The 25,385-nt window shown below is 39.3% G+C and overlaps 2 protein-coding genes across 4 annotated transcripts; both read left to right on the forward strand.

The window, feature by feature from the left end:
• Positions 1–599: 599 nt before the first annotated feature.
• On the forward strand, positions 600–3,578 carry LOC114261351 (uncharacterized). Its single transcript, XM_028201626.2, has 3 exons — positions 600–1,031; positions 2,255–2,454; positions 3,179–3,578. The coding sequence occupies exons 1-3, from the start codon at positions 600–602 to the stop codon at positions 3,576–3,578; spliced, it is 1,032 nt and encodes a 343-aa protein (XP_028057427.2).
• Positions 3,579–6,875: 3,297 nt separating this feature from the next.
• On the forward strand, positions 6,876–24,345 carry LOC114261360 (uncharacterized). Of its 3 annotated transcripts, none has more exons than XM_082910260.1 (8): positions 6,876–7,113; positions 7,214–7,391; positions 7,758–7,882; positions 8,026–8,142; positions 8,256–8,402; positions 22,387–22,779; positions 22,902–23,059; positions 23,586–24,345. In XM_082910260.1, exons 1-8 carry the CDS (start codon positions 7,015–7,017, stop codon positions 24,217–24,219), a joined length of 1,851 nt encoding a protein of 616 aa, XP_082766386.1. In that variant the 5' UTR covers positions 6,876–7,014; the 3' UTR covers positions 24,220–24,345. The 3 variants fall into 3 exon arrangements, with proteins under 3 accessions (XP_082766386.1, XP_082766385.1, XP_082766387.1); XM_082910259.1 differs by lacking the exons at positions 7,758–7,882; positions 8,026–8,142; positions 8,256–8,402 and adding exons at positions 21,560–21,684; positions 21,828–21,944; positions 22,058–22,204; XM_082910261.1 differs by lacking the exons at positions 22,387–22,779; positions 22,902–23,059; positions 23,586–24,345 and adding exons at positions 8,573–8,896; positions 9,019–9,176; positions 9,702–10,460.
• Positions 24,346–25,385: the final 1,040 nt, after the last annotated feature.

Below are 25,385 nucleotides of genomic sequence, written 5' to 3' on the forward strand. Positions count from 1 at the left end.
AGAAATGCGAATTCTAAATCACTAGTGTAGACTTTCTCGGTCACGTCATTAACAAAAATGGCATCTCAGTTGACTCCCAAAAGGTTGTAGCAATCGTGGACTGGCCACGACCTACTAATGTGTTAGAAATCTAAAGTTTCTTGGGTCTAGCTGGCTATTATCGACGCTTCGTGCAAGATTTCTCAAAAATAGCATCACCTTTGACCCAGCTAACTCAGAAGAACACACCCTTTGAATGAACTGATAAACAAGAGCATTGCTTCCAAGAATTAAAAAGTCGACTTGTGTCAGCTCCTATACTAGCACTCCCTACAGGAGCAGATGGGTTCGTAATCTATAGTGATGCCTCATACAATGGTTTGGGTTGCGTTCTCATGCAAAACAAAAAAGTCATTGCTTATGCGTCGTGAGAATTAAAGACTCACGAGAAGAACTACCCGACTCATGATTTGGAATTGGCTGCGGTAATCTTTGCTCTCAAAATCTGGCGTCATTATCTCTATGGTGCAACTTGCGAGATTTACACTGATCACAAGAGTCTTAAATATCTGTTCACACATAAGGAACTGAATATGAGGCAACAGCGGTGGCTAGAATTTATGAAAGACTATGATGTAGAGATCCATCACCATCCAGGCAAAGCTAACGTGGTGGCAGACGCGCTGAGCCGAAAGACGACGAGAAGTTTGGCATGTACTCTTGTTTCCCGCAAGATCAATGGACTACTCGTCAACATAACCGTGGAACCCACATTGATTGAAGAAATTAAAGCGCGCCAATGGGAAGATAAACTTTTGAAGAAAAAGTACGAAGAGCAAAAGAGTACGCCTGATCCTGATTTCACTATAAGCAATGGGATACTAAAATTTCAGAATCGAATTTGCATACCTGACATCCTGAAACTCAAGAAGAAGATGCTGGAAGAAGCTCATAACTCGAGATGTGCAGTCCACCCTAGCAACACAAAGATGTACCATGATCCGAAGGAACACTACTGGTGGACAGGAATGAAAAGAGACATAACAAGCCATGTCTCCAAATGTCTGCATTGTCAATGTGTTAAAGCAGAACATCAGAGACCTGCAGGACTGCTGCAACCACTCCCTATTCCTGAATGGAAATGGAAACACATTACTGGCCCCGTTTGGTAGAGCTGTGGGAAAGTGATTATAGATTATAGCTTAACAAATTATAACTTACAGCTGTGAACAAAAGCTGGTAACCTGTTTGGTGCAGCTGTGAGATTATGGATTTAAGTAGCAGAATAGTGTTTGGTAAATAAGCTGTAAAATAGCTTTTTGCTGTATAATTGTCATTTTGCCCTTATAAGATATAAAATTTATGATTTCATTTATAATACATTTTTTTCATTTTTTTTTTCTTTTCTTTTCTTTTCTTTTCTTTTTCACCTTATTTTCTTCTTCTTTTTAAATTTTTTTTTTTCTTATCTTCTTTCTTTGTTAATTTTGTTTAATTTATTAATTCATTAAAATTAATATTCATGTTCTAATTTATATTAATGTTGTGATTTCATTACATATTATTTTTTATATATTCATTTTTATTATTTATATGTGTATTTATTTTCTTTATTATTATTATCAATTTGCTCATCAATTATTAAAATTAGTATCAATTATTATTATTATTATTATTAATTTGTTCATCAATTATTAAAATTAGTATCAATTTGTCCATCAATTATTATTATTATTATTCATTTTAATTATTTTTAGTGATATTTCATTTTTTTCATTTTTCGTAATTAATTTATTCATTCGACAAATCCTTTCATTTTTTTCAATTTATATCATTTTTTCATTTTTAGTAAAAATATTTCATTTTTTCATTATAAATTAATTAGTGTCAATTAATGGCCTAATTAGCATCAATTAATAGTAAAATTAATTTTTTTTCATTAATGGCCTAATTAGCATCAATCAATAGTAAAATTATTTTTTATTCATTAATTATTATTTTTTTAACTAAAAAAAACACTGAAGCTCCACCAAAAAAAAAAAAAAACCAACCTAAAAACCCTAGCTCCGGCGCTAGGGTTTCAGATTGATCCACAAAGAAAGAGCCGTTGTCACGCCGGCGTCGATCGCGAAGAGGGAGAGAGAGCTAGGGTTCAAATCACGATGGTTGAAATGTTCAGATCACAATGATAAACCCAGAGCGATGGTTGAAATGTTTAGATCGCGATGATAAACCCAGATTTTTGTAACATCTTCGATCATCACTATGGCCATAGCTCCGAGATCACAATGGTTTAGATCGCGATGATAACAGTGTTGAGTCAGATTACGATGATAACAGTGAGAGTGAGAGTGAGAGAGAGAGAGAGTTGAGAACAGTGTTGAGTCGCCGGAAATCGCCCTTGCCGGAAATGGCCTTTGTCTCTCTCTCACAAGTGAACAGTGCTGAGAACAAGGCTTATATAGTGGGTTTTTGGTAATAGTTGGAATATCTGAGGGGCATTTAAGTCATTACACACCTCAAGGATGGGCTGCGCGCTTAAGCTATAATTTGTAAACATCCCCTGAGCAGCTTCTCCATTTAAGCTGAAAATAGCTTTTTTAAAGCTATAATCTGATAGTTTAAGTTGTACCAAACACAACAGTATTGCTTAAATTAAGTCAAAAGCTGAAATAAGCAGGTTATAAGTTTTACCAAACAGGCCCACTATGGACTTCGTGGTCGGGCTACCATAGTCATTTTTGAAGAACGATGCAATATGGATTATAGTAGACCGATTGACGAAGTCAGCACATTTTCTACCAATCAAAATCATATACTCCCTTAATAAGTTTGCCACTTTATATATCAAGGAAATTATTCATTTGCATGATATCCCAGTTTCGATCGTGTCTGACTGAGACCCCCGCTTCGTGTCTCACTTCTGGAACAAATTGCAAGAAGCTTTGGGAACCACACTGAAATTTAGCACTGCGTATTACCCACAAACTGATGGATAATCTGAAAGAACAATCCAAACGTTGGAAGACATGTTACGTATATGCGTGTTGGACCTCAAAGGTAACTGGGATGAGCACCTACCTTTAGTGGAATTCGCCTATAACAATAGCTATCAAGCAAGCATTGGAATGGCGCTGTACGAAGCTCTGTATGAAAGGAGATGTCGATCACCTCTGTGCTAGACGGAAGTCGAGGACAGGAAATTGTTAGGCCCCGAGATCGTGCAAGTCACAAGTGAGAAAATCCAACTCACTCAACAGCGAATTCGCACTGCTCAGAACTGCCAGAAAAATTATGCAGATACTCAGAGACGGAACTTGGAATTTCAAGTAGGGGATCATGTGTTCCTCAAGATCTCACCAACAAGAGGAGTGATCCGATTCGGAAAGCGAGGAAAGCTAAACCCATGTTACATCGAGTCATTCGAGATACTAGAAAGGATTGATCCTGTAGCTTATCGCCTTGCACTACCTCTTGAACTATCCAATGTCCACAATGTGTTTCACGTTTCAATGCTCCGACGGTACCTCCGAGATCCAGAACATGTCGTCGACTATGAGAACCTGAAAGTTCAAGAAGATCTCTCTTATGAAGAATAACCAGTGCAGATTCTCGATCGTCGTGATCAAATTCTTCGAAACAAGACCATACCACTAGTAAAGGTCTTATGGCGAAATCATTGTATCGAAGAAGCTACACGGGAAACGGAAAGTCAAATGCGAGCCAAATACCTACACCTTTTCAAAAATTAAAGTACGTCAAGTTTGGGGACAAACTTCTATTTAGAAGAGGAGAAATGTGACACCCCAAAATATTTAATTAATACCACAACCGACCACGATTATTAATAAAAAATAATAATAATCTATAATAATAAAATAAAAGAATTAATTTTGTGATTGTATGCGATAAAGTAAAATTTAATAATAATAATAATAAAAATAATAATAATGGAAGTAATAAAATAAATAAGCTATGCGTGTTATGTAAATTAATTTGTCATTATGGTTATCAAATATGTGATGCGGAAATTTATTTAAGGCTAAGTTAATCACTAATTAATGTGAAAAGATTAGCATGTATAAATATAATTAAATGAATTAAATACCACATAAATATTTATAGTTAAACATAATTATGATTTTATGTGATGATATATTATTAAATAAATAAATACATAAATTTAATTTGGCATTGAGTTATCAAATATGAGATTAATTAGAGATTATTATTTGAGATTAAATTAACACAAATATAAAATTATAATATTAGTTAGGCCAAATTAAAGTTAAAGATAATAAATAAATAATAATATTAATAAGCCCATATGACATAAGGCCAATCAGTTTTGTCATTAATTAATAGATTATAATCTTTTAGGAGAGATAGTTAATTGCCGGGGGAGACTGCGTCAGAAGAAAAAGAATGAGAAAAATATAGGAGAGTGAAATAAAGAGAGACCAATCATGACCCACTAACTTCGTATGCAATTTGGGCAGTATAATTGACATTTTTGAAAAACTCTATATATCTTATAAATTTGAGAAAATAAAAAAATAAAAAAACCTTAAGATTTGACCATTCTAACAAAACAAGTCTTGAGTTTTTAATTTTTAAATTTAAAATATAATTTTTTGATTTATTTTTAATCTAAATAATTTATCTATTTTTGTCAAGTAAAATTCAAAAAAAAATTCAATTATTAAATTTATAAAAATTTTAGACATTTTATGTACACCTGACTTTAATTATTTTTATTTTATTTGTTATTAACCCTATAAATTTTGATAGAAAGCCTAGTTATGTGTTGCTTGTTTATTTATCCGTCTTTGTTTCTTTGGATAATAGTTTCTCGTTGTTTGGATAGCACTCTCGATTGTTCTTAGCGATGGGGCTAGCACCATCGTGTATCAACGTTGCAAACCTCAATTAGGGTTGGGGTTGTTGTCAGCCTCTGCCTTGATCAAAACCACCAACTCCTCCTCTTTCTCCTTGCAGTCGCGATGTTGCGGTTGCGGTGCGACTGCAACAGCAGGATGGCTTTGTTTCATATAATGCTGGAATGATGATGACATTGTCAAGGGATGACGATGACGACTCATTTGATCTTTCTTGCTATACTTTTTGAACTTTTGGTTCGTCGGACATCAAGGATGCTTACAAACATCCTTGCAGAGTTTGCTTTGAAGGAACATAACAAAAAAGAAAAGGCCAATCTTCGCTTGGTGAGGGTGGTGGAAGCGTCTCTTTCTAGGAGTAAGGGCATAACTTACTACAACAAGACACTCAGAAAACTCATTCATTCGAATGATGCCATAACCTACCACATCAAGCTCGAGACAATCGATGATGATGATGATTCCGGCGAGACCTTATGTTAGGTTGTTTGGTGAATTTTAATAGGTAGGAAAATAGGCTTAATGAATTTTAATATATACACAAATTGTGTGATTTCAAGAATTAAGGTGATTTCAAAACATAGACAGATAGGTTGATTTCAACACATAGTTATGTTTTTGGACAAATTGCGTCTTTTTAGTCCATAGAGATTAGAAGTTGGACCTAGTGGCCCAAAAAAATTAGAAATAGACTTATGACATGAGTGTCCTAAAAAGATCAAAACTCAAAATTTGTTTTTAAAATTTTAAAAGCAAACTAAGCGATTGTTTTGTCTTGCAGTGAGCATCTTCAACCTATCCTCTAAATCTATCTCTATTTGGGAGAATGATGGGTTGATTGTCCATATTTGGAACGAGGGTGAAAAATATAAGACAATCTCTAACACTATTCATTTTATATTTTTGATTATATTACAAATAATTTTTAATATGTAAATTTAAATTGTTATAAAATTGGTATCATTAGAAAGGGTTAAATCATACCTTTAAAATGAATATAATATAATTTTATTAATAAACAAAAATTATTTATTTTTTGATGAAAATATTTTGGAGTGAAATTTTTAAAGAAGAAAATGTGGTTTGAATGAATAATAGCATACTCTATACTTAATTTTGAATAAAAAAAAATGTATTTTCATCCTCTAATTAAGAGTGTGGGTTGGACATGCTCTAAGGTATACAAAAACAGTAATGTTAGAAAAAACATAACGAGTTATAATCCTCTTACAAGAAGTGGGTCCTACATGGATTGGAAATGTTCCAAGATATACAAAAACATATTAGGAACACAAAACCCCCTTACAAGGGATGAGTCCCCTACATGGAAGTATCACCCTTGTGAGAGGATTATATTCCATTATGTATTTAGTTTTTATATACATAGACTTACTTAAATAAAAAAATATTTAAGACAATTAAATTTATCACCTTAAAAATTATTTCTAATAATATATTTGATAAATATTAAATTTTAATTTATCAAATATTCTATTATATTGCATGGGGTCTACATAATTAATTAAGAGTAATGTTAGGAACTCCAAATAATCTACAAAATATTTTACCAAACCTCTCACGGATCAAATATTTTATCAAACATTTCACATGAATGTGAAATCCGCACACATATTTATTTATATAGATTTCACATTTATATAAGAGATTTAACAAATCATTTAATAAATTATGAGAAAAGTTAGGGAATATGAAAAAATTTTCATAAAAATGATCATGAAAGATTTATGATATTTAAATTATCTTAATTAGTCTGTGATGTTTTATTTTAAATATAATTCAAAAATTACAAAACTTCTATAATTATTTTTATGAAAAAAATTTCATAGTACTAGCATTGCTGATAAATTATTTGCGATTCATAACCGTTTCTATTAATTATTTGGGATTCATAACCGTTTCTATTAATTAATGGTAATTATTTGGGATTCATAACCGTTTCTTTTAATTAATGGGCATTGATGAAGGTATATATATGTTGACGTGTGTCTGGAAACTTTTCCAGAACTTCCTTGAGACGTAGCATTTCTCTTTACTAGTGAGTGTCATCTCTCTCTCTCTCTCTCTCTCTCTCTCTCTCTAACTGGTTTCGAAGGGGAGAGGACGAACGAGCAAGACCATGGTTTCCACAAGAAGAAGTGGATCTCTCAACGAAAACAACACCAAGCGGTCGTCGCCGTCGTCGGAAGACAAGCCTCCGCGGCCAAAACAACAAAAGGTCTCTTCGTCAATCCAATCTCGCCCTTTGATCTTGATTCCTTTTTTCATTTTCTTGGTAATTGTCGCGTTTTTTGACCATTGATTTGCTTGAATTTCAGGTTGACAATGGCTCTGCATCAGATAAATCGACTCCGGCTGAGAATTCCAAGCAATTGTGCACCACTCCGGTGGTAATTCCACCGGAACGTGGCTCTGTTGATCCTCCGACCGCCGGAGGTGGTGGCGGAGAAGCTCCGAGTTCCGGGAAAGTGGATTCAACTCAAGCGGTTGCTCAAGGTTAGTCAATTCTTTCTGGTTCTTTTCCATGTATGTTTATTTCTGTGTAGAAGTGATAATAGACCGTTTGGTTTGAGTGATTTTAAGGGAAAATAAAAAGAAATTGATTTTCTTGGTCTTGAATCAAAAATTAAGTTACAATCCACTTTTTGAAAAATTGAAATTGGATTATTATTAATTTTTTGTATCCTATGAAAATTATCCTTGTAGATACTAAAGAAATATAAAAGCATTTAAGGTGGATAAACCAAAGAGTTCTTTATCTTAGATTTTCAAACATGGTGTAAATGTGATTTCCCAAACATAGTTGATGTCTTATATGAATTTAAGAGACTGAAATATATTGTTTTTGGTTGCGTCTTGGAGGGTCTTGGCCAATTGTGGCGGATAAACCGAAGATTTCTTTATCTTCACGGAGTGCTCATCAGAAGAAGAGGCCGAGTTTTGATCCTACAACCCCATGGTGCAGGCTTTTGTCGCAGTACGCACAGGTTTAAAGCTTTCTCCTGATGAGATTTAAAAAATTGTGTTCTTTTGGGGACCACAATTGGGTTTTCTACACTAGATGAAGCCACATTTTTTGAGTTCTCGGTGTTTTATGTACACATAAACGGGTTTATATTGTTTACTGCAGAATTCGAATGTTCCAATTTGCACATCAAAATTTTTAATCGGTTCAAGCAGATTCAATGATCTTGTATTGAAGGACCAGACCGTTAGTGCAAATTTGTGTGTGATCAAGCAGGCAAAGGTATTTCTTTGATTAAACTCATATCCATGAGGATTAATTCAATATTTATTTTGCAAATACATGGCGTGTTACTTGGCTATGTACTCATTGTTTGTGGAAATGGAAATGATCAGTACGCAGACACTTTTGTTGCTATGCTCGAAAGCAGGGGGATGAAGGGATCTGTGCAAGTAAATGGGAAGATTATTAAGAGGGGTAACATCTGTGTCGTCAATTCTGGTGATGAGGTGGTTTTTGGTCATTTGGCGAACCATGCTTATGTATCCATCTATTTCATTTCAGTGCGGCTCTTTGATCAATATTGAAGTTTTGCTCATGGGTTCTCAATATTCTTTAATACCTTTTCCTTGTTGGATTGTGTAGTGTGTGTGTGTGTGTGTGTGTGTGAATTCATCAATGTGACAATTTTCCTTAATTTTACTCTATATAGATTTTTCAGCTGCTAGTGACTGATATCGAAAGGAGGGTAGAGGATCCTTCAATTATGATGGGGGCTTCAATTTTGGCATCTCTTTCAAGCCTGCGGCAAGACTTGTCATGTTTGAAGCCTACTGCTCAGGCCAGTGGTAAAACACATCAAGGGACTAAGATGCCCCCTCATCATATTGTTCACGACAGTATGGAGATTGATCTTGATGGTCTGGACGCCAATTCGGAAACAAATATTGGGAGTGATAAAGCTGGTGACATTGGAGAGACTAGCAAGATCCTTTCTCTTGATGCCAACCCAGACTCTAGTATAGCGGCTGGGAATGTAATTTTTATTTTTATTTTTATTTTTTATGTGATGAATTTTTTGCTAAGGCCTTTATGTCTGGTATTAGCTCTCCATCAGCTAGTTATGACCTGTAATTGAGCAAAAGTATCTGTATACAGGTATTTGAAGAAAGAAGTGAGTGGACCAGGGATTCACTGCCAGCATCAGCATCAGGTATATCTCTGAGGCGTGCAGTATTGAAAGAAGACATTTATATGGGGATTCTTGATGGAAAAAACATGGAAGTTTCATTTGACAGTTTCCCATATTATCTAAGGTATGGATGTTTTGTTATATATTGTGCTATTTATCATGCTCCTGGTGAGGGGTGACTGTCCAGCCAGTGTTCTTTTTATTTTTATTTTTTTGGGTTAATTACTGTCACTTAGTATCACTTCACCCACCTCAACTATAAAATCGTATATTTGAATCCCTCAACTATTAAAAAAAATCAGATAAATGTCCTCTGTTGGAGGGGTGAAGCTGATACAATGTTTCAACTATAAAAAAAAAGGGTCCAAATAACCCCCTTTGGAGGGTGGAATTGATACAATGTTGCAGTTGAGGAGGTCCAAATGCATGGTTTTATAGTTGATGGAGTGTATGTGTAATTAACCTTTAAAAAGAAAATAGATTGTTATATGAGGCCTTATTGGAGGTACTGTTATCAATTATTTAATACGGATGATTTAAAGGTATAGTCTAGGAGAAGTTAATAAAGTGGGAAAGAGAAGCTTCTCAATGTCTATCTTAAAGTTAATAATACAATTCCATATTTTTTGGGCAATGATTTTTTGGGCAGTAATGAAGAGCTGGTCAGGCAGAAAGATGAGGTAGATGTGAAGGTTGGCGATCTGCAGAAGGAGCTGGAGGGCGAGTGGGCTAAGGCAGTGGAAGAGAGGAGGAGCCTTCAGAAGGAGTTGGAAGCAGAGAGAGCCAAGGCAACGGCGGAAAAGGAGAGCCTGAAAAAGGAGTTGGAGGATGAGAGGGCTAAGGCTGCGTCTGAAAGGGCGACCCTGCAGAAAGAGCTGGACGAAGAGAGGGCAAAGGCAGCCTCTGAGAGGGTGGCCTACCCTGATCTGTGCGACATCACGGTGCAGCAATTCAAAGGGTCTGCTGAATTTCAGATGGCAGTTGATGTCGCGGTCGCCAGCAGCTTGGCTAGGCAAGAATCGGGGAGGGCGGGCCCATCGAGGACGACCGCTGGACGCAGAACTGAAGCAGAAGTTATTGAGATCTTCCAGCAGTCAGATTTCTATAAACACGAAACGGCTGAGTTCTGGGACAGTGGCTGGAAGATGTGTAAGCGTAGAGCTGAAGAACTGTTCCCAGACTTAGACTTCAGTAGTGTAACAATTGGTGAGGATGATGTGGCCCAAACCCCCCTGGATGAGGGTATTGAAGAAGAGGATCTCATCTTTAGTGAAGAGGAGTAACTGGAGAAGAAGATGAAGACTGTGCACAGACATTGTTTTTGTTGTTGTTTTTTTTTTTTTTTGAATTGCTATAATGAACTTTTATACAAAGTTGTGGATAAATAAAATGTCAGTTGTGTTTTGCATTTCACTGTTTTTGCTTGTGCGTCTGAAATGGATGAAAAATGGTGATAAAACTTGTGATAGACTTGTGATAAAAACTGAATTTAGGAATTCCTCAAGGCAGAGTGGGATTGAAATCGTAATAAAAACTGAGTGCAGAGTAAAGTTAATAACTCCTCAATGCAGAGTGAAATTGAACTGGTAACAATGCAGAGTGAAGTTGAACTTGTAATAAAAACTCAATGCAGAGCGAATGTGAACTTGTAATAAAAACTCAATGCAGAGTAAAGTTAGGAACTCCTCAATGCAGAGTGAAATTGAACTGGAAACAATGCAGAGTGAAGTTGAACTTGTAATAAAAACTCAATGCAGAGTAAAGTTAGGAACTCCTCAATGCAGAGTGAAATTGAACTGGTAACAATATAGAGTGAAATTTAAAATGTAGTAAAATTACAAGTTTGCATTTGCCACAATGCTCAAGTAGGTTAGTGGTTTACGGGGTGAGGCCTGGTTTGTGAGTTTGATTGAGAAAAGAATAACCTGACTTTTGTAAGAACGGCTTTGGAATTCGACTGAGCGAAGAGTGGTGTAGACATTTGGAGCTGGAATTTGCATGGGTGGACTTAACCGAGTCCTGCATGCGTGCTCATTTGGGGCAAGACATTGCAGGTAACTGAGTCTGACCCTGAAACTATGGCGCTCGGTCTGGCTAAGACTTGTCAGGTAAGCCGAGTGCTTCATGTTCGGTCTGGAAAAGGCTATTAGTGCTCGGTCTGGCCGAGACTTTTTAGTGCTCAGTCAGTCTGGCTGAGGCTTTTAGTGCTCAGTCTGGCTGAAGCTTTTGGTGCTCAGACTGGCTGAGGCTTTATTGTGCTCAGTCTGGCTGGGGCTTTTGGTGCTCAGTCTGGCTGAGGCTTTTAGTGCTCAGTCTGGCTGAGGCTTTATTGTGCTCAGTCTGGCTGAGGCTTTTGGTGCTCAGTCTGGCTGAGGCTTTTTTAGTGCTCAGTCTGGCTGAGGCTATTGACGGTCGGACTGGCCGAGGCTTATGGCGTGACACTCGGTCTGGCTGAGACTTGTAATAAGTGCTGCAAATGAGAATGTTATTGAGACAACACATAGATAGCCAAGGTATAGAATTGTTGTCATGATCAGTGTAATCCAGTCGATACAAGTTTACATTATGTAACAAAACAAAAAGAAAATACAACAACTAAGCAATACTACAGTAGGAACTTATTGAAAGTAGCGTTTCAGGTGTTCAGCGTTCCAGGGGTGGGGGAGATCTCAACCTTCCATGTCCTGAAGTCGATAAGTGGCCGGATGTGGTTGGGCCTTCACAACGTAAGGTCCCTTCCATTTGGGTGCCAATTTACCCTCAGTCGGATTTTTGGTGGCAAGGATTGCTTCTCTCATGACAAGGTCCCCTACAGCGAACTCCCTTGGTTGGACTTTGCGGTTGTAGTGTGTTCTCATTTTCTGTTGGTATGAGGCCAGTCTGACAGTAGTGGTTTCTCTGAGTTCTTCAATTAGGTCCAGGTCTGCCCGACGGAGCTCTTCCGTTAGTGTTGGATCCGGATGTAAAACTCTAGGGGTAGGCAGACCGACTTCTACCGGAATAACAGCCTCAGCGCCGTATGTTAAGCGAAAAGGAATTTCCCCAGTGGGAGTCCGCGCTGTAGTTCGATAAGCCCAAAGTACATTTGGTAGTTCCTCAGCCTAAAGCCCCTTGGTAGCTTCTAGCTTGGTTTTGATGATCTTCAAAAGAGAACGGTTGGTGACCTCAACTTGGCCATTGGCTTGGGGATGTTCGGGGGAAGAAAAACATGGTTGAATTTGGAGGTCCGCACAGAACTTCCTGTGCTTGGCGTTGTCGAATTGTTTGCCGTTATCGGAAACAATGGCCTGAGGAATGCCAAATCTGCAAACGATCGACTGCCAGATGAACTTGGTTGTGTTCCGCTCAGTAATGGTGGCAAGGGGTTCTGCCTCTACCCACTTAGTAAAATAATCAATGGCGACAATGGCAAATTTGGTCTGGCCTCGGCCGGTGGGTAAGTGGCCAACTAGGTCAATCCCCCACTTGGGGAATGGGTAGGGGCTGCAAAGTGTGATCAATGCAGTAAGAGGGGTACGGGGGATACTGGCAAAACGCTGACACTTATCACATTTGAGCACGAAGTCAGCCGCATCTTGGTTGAGAGTAGGCCAAAAATATAGAGTGCAAAGTATCTTGTGGGCCAGGGACCTGCTGCCCGAGTGATTGCCACAGATACCCTCATGAATTTCTTGCATCACATAAGTTGCTTGAGTCGGATTGAGGCACCGCAGATAAGGGCGTGAGAAGCCACGTTTGTACAAAATGCCGCTGACGAGGATGTAATTGGACAACCGGGCCCTGACTTTGGCGGCTTGTTGTTGGTCGTCCAGAAGTTCCCCCGTTGTCAGAAATAGAAAGATGTCTGACGCCCAAGGGATAGGCTCATTTTGAAGGAATTGTATTTCATGCTGGTCGGGGGAAATGGAGGGGTGGGATAGGTATTCGAGGCGGACACCACTGCTAAGGTCGAACTGGTCTGCGGAAGCCAACTGGGCCATCTCATCTGCCTTAGAGTTCTCCGCCCGAGGAATGTGCTTGATGTGGAAGGTATTGAAGAGGCGAACAAGGGGAAATGCAAGATCCCTGTAAGCCCGCATTGTGTCCTCCTTGGCATCGAATTCTCTCGTGATCTGTCCGACGATGAGCTGGGAGTCGCTGAGCACTCGGATGTGGCTGACACCAATGTCCCTAGCTAGGCGAAGGGCTGCTATCAGTGCCTCATATTCGGCCTCATTGTTACTAGCCTCAAATAAGAAACGGAGTGCACATTTGAAATAACCACCCTCAGAGGCGGTGAGGATGAGGCCAACCCCACTACCTTGCCTGCGGGATGATCCATCGACGTTGAGAGTCCAAGAGTGAGGGTCTTCTGGCTCGATGGGAGCTGGTGAGGGTGGAGAGGCAGTGGTTGGGGTAGGATTAGTGAATTTCAAGATAAAGTCGGCGATAGCCTGCCCCTTAATTGCTGTTCGAGGATGGTAAGAGATGTCAAACTGGCTGAGTTCCACTGACCACTGCATGAGTCTGCCGGAAAGTTCTGGTTGCTGCATGACCTTCTTCAAGGGTTGGTCGGTGAGGACCACTATGGAATGGGCTTGGAAGTAAGGATGGAGTCGTCTGGAGGCGGTGACCAAGGCCAAGGACAATTTTTCTAACAGTGGGTAGTTCTGCTCCGCTCCTCTGAGGGCCCGACTGATGTAGTAGACCGGTCGTTGGACAGAGCCGTCTTCCCTGATAAGTGCTGCACTGACAGCGGTGCTTAATACGGCTAAGTAGAGGAAGGGGGGCTCGCCCGTGATTGCCTGTGAAAGGAAGGGAGGGTTAGCCACGCACTGTTTCAACTGTTGAAAAGTCTCTTTGGATTCAGCCGTCCATTCAAAAGTTTGCCGAAGAACTTTGTAGAACGGTAGGCACTTGTCTGTTGCGCGGGAAATGAAGCGGTTGAGGCCTGCAACTCGGCCAGTGAGTCTTTGGACCTTCTTCACCATTCTGGGTGACTGCATCTCGACCAAGGCCCTGATCTTTTCAGGGTTAGCTTCAATGCCCCGCTGACTGACCATAAAACCCAGAAACTTCCCAGATCCTACGCCGAAGGCGTACTTCTCTGGGTTGAGCTTCATTTGGTACTTACATAGGGTGGCGAAGGTCTCCCGCAGATCGGTCAGATGATCAGTGGAGAGTTTGCTCTTGACTAGCATGTTGTCGACATATACTTCCATATTCCGACCTATCTGGTGTTGAAAGACGGCATTGACCAACCGTTGGTAGGTGGCCCCAGCGTTCTTCAATCCGAATGGCATTACCCGGTAATGGTAAGTACCTCGGTCGGTGATGAAGGATGTATGTTCCCGATCGGACGGGTGCATCAGGATTTGGTTGTAACCAGAGAAAGCATCCATGAAGCTGAGCATTTGATGGCCGGCCGTGGCGTCGACCAGCAGATCTATGCGGGGAAGAGGATAGCTTTCTTTGGGGCAAGCTCGGTTCAGGTCAGAGCAATCAACATAGAGTCGCCATTTGTCATTATTCTTGCGGACTAGGACCACGTTTGACAACCATTTAGGGTAGTCGATGTTTTTGATGAATTGGGCCTCAAGGAGCTTGTCAACCTCTGCGGCTATGAGAGTAATGAAAGATGCGCTGCTTCTGGCGGTAAGGTCGGAAATGAGGTTCAATACTGAGGCGATGAGTTATGAAAGAATGGTCAATGCCTAGCATATCTAAATGAGTCCAAGCGAATACATCATTGTGCTCGGTCAGAAGGGCAGTAAGGTTGGCCTTAGCTTGGGGGGATAGTTGGTTGCCGATCTTGGCAGTTTTCATTGGGTTGGTGGAATCGATGGAAATCTTAACGAGCTCCTCCACCGATTCGCCTCTGACCAGCTCGTCCCCATCTCGGGCGTCAAGTCCTTCAATGATCATGGCCTCCTTCAGCTTGACTTCCTTGAGTGAGGCGACATAACATTCCCTGGCTATGGTCTGCTCTCCTCGTACTGTCCCGACGCCCTAGTCGGTAGGAAACTTTATGGCGAGGTGGTAGGTTAAAGTCATAGCTTGGAAAGCGTTGAGGGCGGTGCGACCCAGGATGATGTTGTAGGTGGAGGGACAATCGACCACAAGGAAGGTGATCAACTTGGTAGTCTGCCGTGGGTATTCGCCAATGGCGATGGGGAGATCGATGGAGCCGATGGAGGTCACCCGGTCGCCAGTGAAACCGACCAAAGGGGTTTGGAGGGGAGACAGACTTTCCTCCTCAATTTTGAGCTGGTGGAAGCAGCTGAGAAATATGATGTCTGAAGAACTGTCGTTGTTGATGAGAACCCGTCTGACCTAATAGTTGGAGATGAGGGCAGAAATGATGAGAGGGTCATCATGAGAATAACGGATGCCAGTACAGTCGGCGTCCGTAAAGGTGATGGGCTCTGTCCACTGCTTTGGTTGTTTGGAGGGTCGGTCTACCGTGGCAACCGCTTTGTCTGAGCCTTGCCTTATCTTTCTGAGTTCTGCCCTCTGAGCCGAGCAAGATGGTCCCCCACAAGCAAGGCCACCTGAAATGACTCGGATTTCACCGACTGGCGGAGGGGGATTGCCTGGTGGCCGAGGCTGTTGTGGAGGGCGATCATGGCCTTGGTTAGGTTGGGCTAGCTGCCGAGGTGGGGTGCACCGGCGGTTGTTTCTGAGGGGCTCGGTTCTTTGCCTCTGCTGTGGACGGGTGTCGGTGAACCGGCTGAGACGCCCTTGACGTATTAGGGTCTCGACCTGATCTTTGAGGTTGATGCAGTCATCAGTGTTATGGTCGTGGTCCTGATGGAAATGACAATATTTGGACTGGTCTTTCCGATTGGAAGAGGTCCGTGAAGGTAGGGGCCATTTGAGGGGGTAGTCCCGTTGGATCTAGTTGAGGACTTGTTCCATAGGAGAATTAAGGGGGGTGTACCGTTCGAACCAACTGGGAGGTCAGGCTGGTGCCGACCGGTCAGCGCAGGGGGGTCAGTCTGTATAGTGGGGTGTTTGGCTATTATACTGGGTGTTTCTAAGTTCTGAGTCTTTTCTCTTTTCTCTGGGGGTCGGGTTTTTAGCCATGGAATCCTGTCGGGCGGCTAGTGAATCTTCGTTATTCATGTATTCTTGGGCTTTGGAGAGTAAGGCCGCCATGATGGTCGGGGGGTTTTTGGAGAGAGAGAAGAGGAAATCGGACGATCGTAGCCCAACCATGAAGACCGTGAGGATGACCCTGTCATCGTTTTCCGTTACTTGCAGGGCTTCGGTGTTGAAACGGGTAAAAAAACTGCGCAGCGACTCCCCTCGGTCTAACGGATGTTGAGGAGTTGGGTTGCCGGGCGGCGTTGGCGCTGGGCTCCAATGAAATAGCTGAGGAAGGAGTCGCGAGGTGCTGGAAAGTGGAGACAGAGTCTGCTGGTAACTGGCTGAACCACAGTCGAGCTAACCCCTTTAGTGTCACGGGGAAAGCTCGACACATGACCTCATCAGGGAAGGCATGGAGGATCATGAGGGTGCGGTAGGTCTCCAAATGGTCGACTGGGTCCGTCGTACCGTCAAAAGAGTCAATGGTGGGCATCTTGAACTTGGCGGGCAGAGGTTTGTCCCGGATTGAGGCAACAAATGGTGAATTTGCCGTGGTAGAGAGTTTATGCTGAATGTTCTGCATGACCCCTTAGAGTTGGAGCTTCATTGCTCAGAGTTTAGCGTCCCAGAGGGGAACGTGGTCACCATGGTCAGTCAATGGAGGCTGGACGCTGCTGGCTTTCTCTTCAGGGACTGGTTCTACGACTGACGAGGGTGAGGGTGGTGGTAGTGGATTTATATGTGGGTGAGGAGGTTGCAAACCTTCCAAGTTAGGTGGATGGGGTTGCGGAGCGGTATGGCTCGGGGCTCTTTCTTAGTTGGGCGGAATATCTGGAGGTGGTGGAGGAGGCATCGAAAGGTTTCTTTGGTGTAAAACATTTATCAGGGCCTGGTTTTGCTCGGCCATGCGGTTAATGCTTTTGGTAAGCTCGATAAAATACTGCGGTGGGTTGTTTGGATTGGGGGGGTCGGCCTGATGGTCGGCAACATTATTGTGAGAAGCCATGGATCTAGTCGTGACCATACACTTTGACGGGTAGGAGGAAAAGGTTGTTAGAACGGGGTCTCCGGCGATAGTGAACATAACTGGCACGAGGAGCAAAGCGTTCCCACATACCGCGCCAACTGATGATACAGTTTATCCCAGTGAGTGGAGCGAACTGGTCCAAGCTCCTCAAGCCCAAGTCCAAATGATCAAGCCCACCGGATAACCTGCAAACAAGTTCCACGAGGAACGGGGTAGTCCCCCAGGAAACCCTCCGACGAGCAAGTTAGGAAGAGAAGTAGAGTATAGAGGGAGAGATTAGAGATAGAAAGCTTAACCTTCTTCTTGTCTTCAACGTTTTCTTATATCCTTTGGTAATCATTTCACTGTCCCTTCCCACCTGCCCTCCTCGCCGAAAGTCTATGTTGTAGCTTACCTTGTTCAGGGTAAGGGGGTCATGTTCTGACGGGGAGGTGTTGTCGTAATAAATGCTGTGATGGGCTGCATTAATGGTGATGTGCAGTGGCAATAACTTTGCAGATCTTTGTCTGCTGATGTGGCTCGTCCTTCACCTGCCATGTGTCTGAATGCCACCAGCTGGGTTATGTATTGGGCTCCAAGTGATGGGCTTGGGTTGTCTATAATGATTCATGGCCTTTGTGGACTTGTATACGTCAAAAAATAATAATAATCTATAATAATAAAATAAAAGAATTAATTTTGTGATTGTATGCGATAAAGTAAAATTTAATGATAATAATAAAAATAATAATAATGGAAGTAATAAAATAAATAAGCTATACGTGTTATGTAAATTAATTTGTCATTACGGTTATCAAATATGTGATGCGGAAATTTATTTAAAGCTAAGTTAATCACTAATTAATGTGAAAAGATTAGCATGTATAAATATAATTAAACGAATTAAATACCACATAAATATTTATAGTTAAATATAATTATGGTTTTATGTGATGATATATTATTAAATAAATAAATATATAAATCTAATTTGGCATTGGGTTATTAAATATGAGATTAATTAGAGATTATTATTTGAGGCTAAATTAACACAAATATAAAACTATAATGCTAATTGAGTTAAATTAGAATTAAAGATATTAAATAATTAATAATATTAATAAGCCCATATGAGATAAGGCCAATTAGTTTTCGTCATTAATTAATAGATTATACCTTGAGTTACCATAATATATTTTATATATGTTTTGACTTATCATAATTTATTTTATACAAATTATATTTTGTAAGTTATATTAATTCAAGTTATATTTTAGAAATATTTCAGTTACGTGGATTAATTTCTAAATTCTATTTGTTTAAATGAAACCCATGGATATGTTTATTTAAATTTTAAAGAATATTTGACTATAACCTTATAAACAATTATGTTTTGTAAGTCTCACGCTTTGGGGGACTTAAATAACTATTAGCCTCTGTTTGGCCACTTTGTGGTCCTCTGTTTGTCACAGATCCATTGACCTCTGTTCTGATTGTCACTTCTGTGACTTATGCTTTGTTCTATTCTGTACCGTGATTATGGTTAGTTATTTACATAATTTATGTATTTCAATTTTTGTCACTTAAATTATTTATTTACCAAATTGAGTTATGTAAATGTTTTGGCTTAACTAACTATCCGTGGTTATTTTCTATTCTCTGTACGCTTGGCATAATATTTCTCACTCTGCTGTATGCTTATAGTTGTTATCCTTTCAGGTGACGAGATGTAGGAGAAACTCAGAATCTCACCAAATGGAACCCACACGTGGGTTGATGTTGAACCACTTTTTTTTTTTTTATCTTTCTCCTTCTTTTTTTTTATATTTTTGCTCCCTTTTGTTCTACTCGAGGCCGGTCACTGAATAATAAAATAATAAAAGTCCTATAAATATATTTTCTCTTATTAAAATAGTAAAATGAAATAATTTCTTGTTTAATTAATTTTGTTTCCGCTTAATTTACTACGACTATAAATTAATAAATTGCGATTTCAACTTTAAACCACTAAAATTAGGTGGTGACATAAATACTAACCAAACCCATTTAATATTTATGATACTCTCTCGTGGAATATATATGTTCGTGTGTCAAAAAATTAACAATCATGACCCACTAACTTCGTATACAATTTGGGCAGTATAATTGACATTTTTGAAAAACTCTATATATCTTATAAATTTGAGAAAATAAAAAAATAAAAAAACCTTAAGATTTGACCATTCTAACAAAACAAGTCTTGAGTTTTTAATTTTTAAATTTAAAATATAATTTTTTGATTTATTTTTAATCTAAATAATTTGTCTATTTTTGTCAAGTAAAATTCAAAAAAAAGTTCAATTATTAAATTTATAAAAATTTTAGACATTTTATATACACCTGACTTTAATTATTTTTATTTTATTTGTTATTAACCCTATAAATTTTGATAGAAAGCCTAGTTATGTGTTGCTTGTTTATTTATCCGTCTTTGTTTCTTTGGATAATAGTTTCTCGTTGTTTGGATAGCACTCTGGATTGTTCTTAGCGATGGGGCTAACACCATCGTGTATCAATGTTGCAAACCTCAATTAGGGTTGGGGTTGTTGTCAGCCTCTGCCTTGATCAAAACCACCAACTCCTCCTCTTTCTCCTTGCAGTCGCGATGTTGCGGTTGCGGTGCAACTGCAACAGCAGGATGGCTTTGTTTCATATAATGCTGGGATGATGATGACATTGTCAAGGGATGACGATGACGACCCATTTGATCTTTCTAGCTATACTTTTTGAACTTTTGGTTCGTCGGACATCAAGGATGCTTACAAACATCCTTGCAGAGTTTGCTTTGAAGGAACATAACAAAAAAGAAAAGGCCAATCTTCGGTTGGTGAGGGTGGTGGAAGCGTCTCTTTCTAGGAGTAAGGGCATAACTTACTACAACAAGACACTCAGAAAACTCATTCATTCGAATGATGCCATAACCTACCACATCAAGCTCGAGGCAATCAATGATGATGATGATTCCGGCCAGACCTTATGTTAGGTTGTTTGGTGAATTTTAATAGGTAGGAAAATAGGCTTAATGAATTTCAATATATACACAAATTGTGTGATTTCAAGAATTAAGGTAATTTCAAAACATAGACATGTAGGTTGATTTCAACACATAGTTATGTTTTTTGCCAAATTGCGTCTTTTTAGTCCATAGAGATTAGAAGTTGGACCTAGTGGCCCAAAAAAATTAGAAATAGACTTATGATAGGAGTGTCCTAAAAAGAACAAAACTCAAAATTTGTTTTTAAAATTTTAAAAGCAAACTAAGCGATTGTTTCATCTTGCAGTGAGCATCTCCAGCCTATCCTCTAAATCCATCTCTATTTGGGAGAATGATGGTTTGATTGTCCATATTTGAAACGAGGATGAAAAATATAAGACAATCTCTAACACTATTCATTTTATATTTTTGATTATATTACAAATAATTTTTAATATGTAAATTTAAATTGTTATAAAATTGGTATCATTAGAAAGGGTTAAATCATACCTTTAAAATGAATATAATATAATTTTATTAATGAGCAAAAATTATTTATTTTTTGATGAAAATATTTTGGAGTGAAATTTTTAAAGAAGAAAATGTGGCTTGAATGAATAATAGCATACTCTATACTTAATTTTGAATAAAAAAATATATTTTCATCCTCTAATTAAGAGCCTGGGTTGGACATGCTCTAAGGTATACGAAAACAGTAATGTTAGAAAAAACATAACGAGATATAATCCTCTTACAAGAAATGGGTCCTACATGAATTGGAAATGTTCTAAGATATACAAAAACATATTAGGAACACAAAACCCCCTCACAAGGGATGAGTCCCCTATACATAAGTATCACCCTTATGAGAGAATTATATTCCATTATGTATTTAGTTTTTATATACATAGACTTACTTAAATAAAAAAATATTTAAAACAATTAAATTTATCACCTTAAAAATTATTTCTAATAATATATTTGATAAATATTAAATTTTAATTTATCAAATATTCTATTATATTGTATGGGATCTACATAATTAATTAAGAGTAATGTTAGGAACTCCAAATAATCTACAAAATATTTTACCAAACCTCTCACGGATCAAATATTTTATCAAACATTTCACATGAATGTGAAATCCGCACATATATTTATTTATATAGATTTCACATCTATATTTATTTACAATCCACTTTTTGAAAAATTGAAATTGGATTATTATTAATTTTTTTGTATCCTATGAAAATTATCCTTGTAGATACTAAAGAAATATAAAAGCATTTAAGGTGGATAAACCAAAGAGTTCTTTATCTTAGATTTTCAAACATGGTGTAAATGTGATTTCCCAAACATAGTTGATGTCTTATATGAATTTAAGAGACTGAAGTATATTGTTTTTGGTTGCGTCTTGGAGGGTCTTGGCCAATTGTGGCGGATAAACCGAAGATTTCTTTATCTTCACGGAGTGCTCATCAGAAGAAGAGGCCGAGTTTTGATTCTACAACCCCATGGTGCAGGCTTTTGTCGCAGTACGCACAGGTTTAAAGCTTTCTCCTGATGAGATTTAAAAAATTGTGTTCTTTTGGTGACCACAATTGGGTTTTCTACACTAGATGAAGCCACATTTTTTGAGTTCTCGGTGTTTTATGTACACATAAACGGGTTTATATTGTTTACTGCAGAATTCGAATGTTCCAATTTGCACATCAAAATTTTTAATCGGTTCAAGCAGATTCAATGATCTTGTATTGAAGGACCAGACCGTTAGTGCAAATTTGTGTGTGATCAAGCAGGCAAAGGTATTTCTTTGATTAAACTCATATCCATGAGGATTAATTCAATATTTATTTTGCAAATACATGGCGTGTTACTTGGCTATGTACTCATTGTTTGTGGAAATGGAAATGATCAGTACGCAGACACTTTTGTTGCTATGCTCGAAAGCAGGGGGATGAAGGGATCTGTGCAAGTAAATGGGAAGATTATTAAGAGGGGTAACATCTGTGTCATCAATTCTGGTGATGAGGTGGTTTTTGGTCATTTGGCCAACCATGCTTATGTATCCATCTATTTCATTTCAGTGCGGCTCTTTGATCAATATTGAAGTTTTGCTCATGGGTTCTCAATATTCTTTAATACCTTTTCCTTGTTGGATTGTGTAGTGTGTGTGTGTGTGTGTGTGTGTGTGTGTGTGTGTGAATTCATCAATGTGACAAGTTTCCTTAATTTTACTCTATATAGATTTTTCAGCTACTAGTGACTGATATTGTTATCAAGACCCCCTCATCAGCTGGTGGTGCAGAGGTTCAGGCTACTGTAGGTAGATTATTACATATCGAAAGGAGGGTAGAGGATCCTTCAATTATGACGGGGGCTTCAATTTTGGCATCTCTTTCAAGCCTGCGGCAAGACTTGTCGTGTTTGAAGCCTACTGCTCAGGCCAGTGGTAAAACACATCAAGGGACTAAGATGCCCCCTCATCATATTGTTCACGACAGTATGGAGATTGATCTTGATGGTCTGGACGCCAATTCGGAAACAAATATTGGGAGTGATAAAGCTGGTGACATTGGAGAGACTAGCAAGATCCTTTCTCTTGATGCCAACCCAGACTCTAGTATAGCGGCTGGGAATGTAATTTTTATTTTTATTTTTATTTTTTATGTGATGAATTTTTTGCTAAGGCCTTTATGTCTGGTATTAGCTCTCCATCAGCTAGTTATGACCTGTAATTGAGCAAAAGTATCTGTATATAGGTATTTGAAGAAAGAAGTGAGTGGACCAGGGATTCACTGCCAGCATCAGCATCAGGTATATCTCTGAGGCGTGCAGTATTGAAAGAAGACATTTATATGGGGATTCTTGATGGAAAAAACATGGAAGTTTCATTTGACAGTTTCCCATATTATCTAAGGTATGGATGTTTTGTTATATATTGTGCTATTTATCATGCTCCTGGTGAGGGGTGACTATCCAGCCAGTGTTCTTTTTATTTTTATTTTTTTGGGTTAATTACTGTCACTTAGTATCACTTCACCCACCTCAACTATAAAATCGTATATTTGAATCCCTCAACTACTAAAAAAAAATCAGATAAATGTCCTCTTTCGGAGGGGTGAAGCTGATACAATGTTTCAACTATAAAAAAAAAGGGTCCAAATAACCCCCTTTGGAGGGTGGAATTGATACAATGTTGCAGTTGAGGAGGTCCAAATGCATGGTTTTATAGTTGATGGAGTGTATGTGTAATTAACCTTTAAAAAGAAAATAGATTGTTATATGAGGCCTTATTGGAGGTACTGTTATCAATTATTTAATACGGATGATTTAAAGGTAAAGTCTAGGAGAAGTTAATAAAGTGGGAAAGAGAAGCTTCTCAATGTCTATCTTGAAGTTAATAATACAATTCCATATTTTTTGGGCAATGATTTTTTGGGCAGTAATGAAGAGCTGGTCAGGCAAAAAGATGAGGTAGATGTGAAGGTTGGCGATCTGCAGAAGGAGCTGGAGGGCGAGTGGGCTAAGGCAGTGGAAGAGATGAGGGGCCTTCAGAAGGAGTTGGAAGCAAAGAGAGCCAAGGCGACGGCGGAAAAGGAGAGCCTGAAAAAGGAGTTGGAGGAGGAGAGGGCTAAGGCTGCGTCTAAAAGGGCGACCCTGCAGAAAGAGCTGGACGAAGAGAGGGCGAAGGCAGCCTCTAAGAGGGTGGCCTACCCCGATCTGTGCGTCGTCACGGTACAGCAATTCAAAGGGTCTGCTGAATTTAAGATGGCAGTTGATGTCGCGGTCGCCAGCAGCTTGGCTAGGCAAGAATCGGGGAGGGCGGGCCCATCGAGGACAACCGCTGGACGCAGAACTGAAGCAGAAGTTATTGAGAGCTTCCAGCAGTCAGATTTCTATAAACACGAAATGGCTGAGTTCTGGGACAGTGGCTGGAAGATGTTCAAGCGTAGAGCTGAAGAACTGTTCCCAGACTTAGACCTCAGTAGTGTAACAATTGGTGAGGATGATGTGGCCCAAACCCCCCTGGATGAGGGTATTAAAGAAGAGGATCTCATCTCCAGTGAAGAGGAGTAACTGGGGAAGAAGATGAAGACTATGCACAGACATTGTTTTTGTTGTTGTTTTTTTTTTTTTTTTGAATTGCTATAATGAACTTTTATACAATGTTGTGGATAAATAAAATTTCAGTTGTGTTTTGCATTTCACTGTTTTTGCTTGTGCGTCTGAAATGGATGAAAACTGGTGATAAAACTTGTGATAGACTTGTGATAAAAACTGAATTTAGGAATTCCTCAAGGCAGAGTGGGATTGAAATCGTAATAAAAACTGAGTGCAGAGTAAAGTTAGGAACTCCTCAATGCAGAGTGAAATTGAACTGGTAACAATGCAGAGTGAAGTTGAACTTGTAATAAAAACTCAATGCAGAGCGAAGGTGAACTTGTAATAAAAACTCAATGCAGAGTAAAGTTAGGAACTCCTCAATGCAGAGTGAAATTGAACTGGTAACAATGCAGAGTGAAGTTGAACTTGTAATAAAAACTCAATACAGAGTAAAGTTAGAAACTCCTCAATGCAGAGTGAAATTGAACTGGTAACAATATAGAGTGAAATTTAAAATGTAGTAAAATTACAAGTTTGCATTTGCCACACTGCTCAAGTAGGTTAGTGGTTTACGGGGTGAGGCCTGGTTTGTGAGTTTGATTGAGAAAAGAATAACCTGACTTTTGTAAGAACGGCTTTGGAATTCGACTGAGCGAAGAGTGGTGTAGAGATTTGGAGCTGGAATTTGCATGGGTGGACTTGACCGAGTCCTGCATACGTGCTCATTTGGGGCAAGACATTGTAGGTAACTGAGTCTGACCCTGAAACTGTGGCGCTCAGTCTGGCTAAGACTTGTCAGGTAAGCTGAGTGCTTCATGTTCGGTCTGGAAGAGGCTATTAGTGCTCGGTCTGGCCGAGGCTTTTTAGTGCTCAGTCAGTCTGGCTGAGGCTTTTAATGCTCAGTCTGGCTGAGGCTTTTGGTGCTCAGTCTGGCTGAGGCTTTTAGTGCTCAGTCTGGCTGAAGCTTTTGGTGCTCAGACTGGCTGAGGCTTTATTGTGCTCAGTCTGGCTGAGGCTTTTGGTGCTCAGTCTGGCTGAGGCTTTTAGAGCTCAGTCTGGCTGAGGCTTTATTGTGCTCAGTCTGGCTGAGACTTTTGGTGCTCAGTCTGGCTGAGACTTTTAGTGCTCAATCTGGCTGA

This window comes from Camellia sinensis, chromosome 15, assembly GCF_055761805.1.
Source record: "Camellia sinensis isolate YWXY chromosome 15, ASM5576180v1, whole genome shotgun sequence".
Lineage (NCBI taxonomy): Eukaryota > Viridiplantae > Streptophyta > Magnoliopsida > Ericales > Theaceae > Camellia > Camellia sinensis.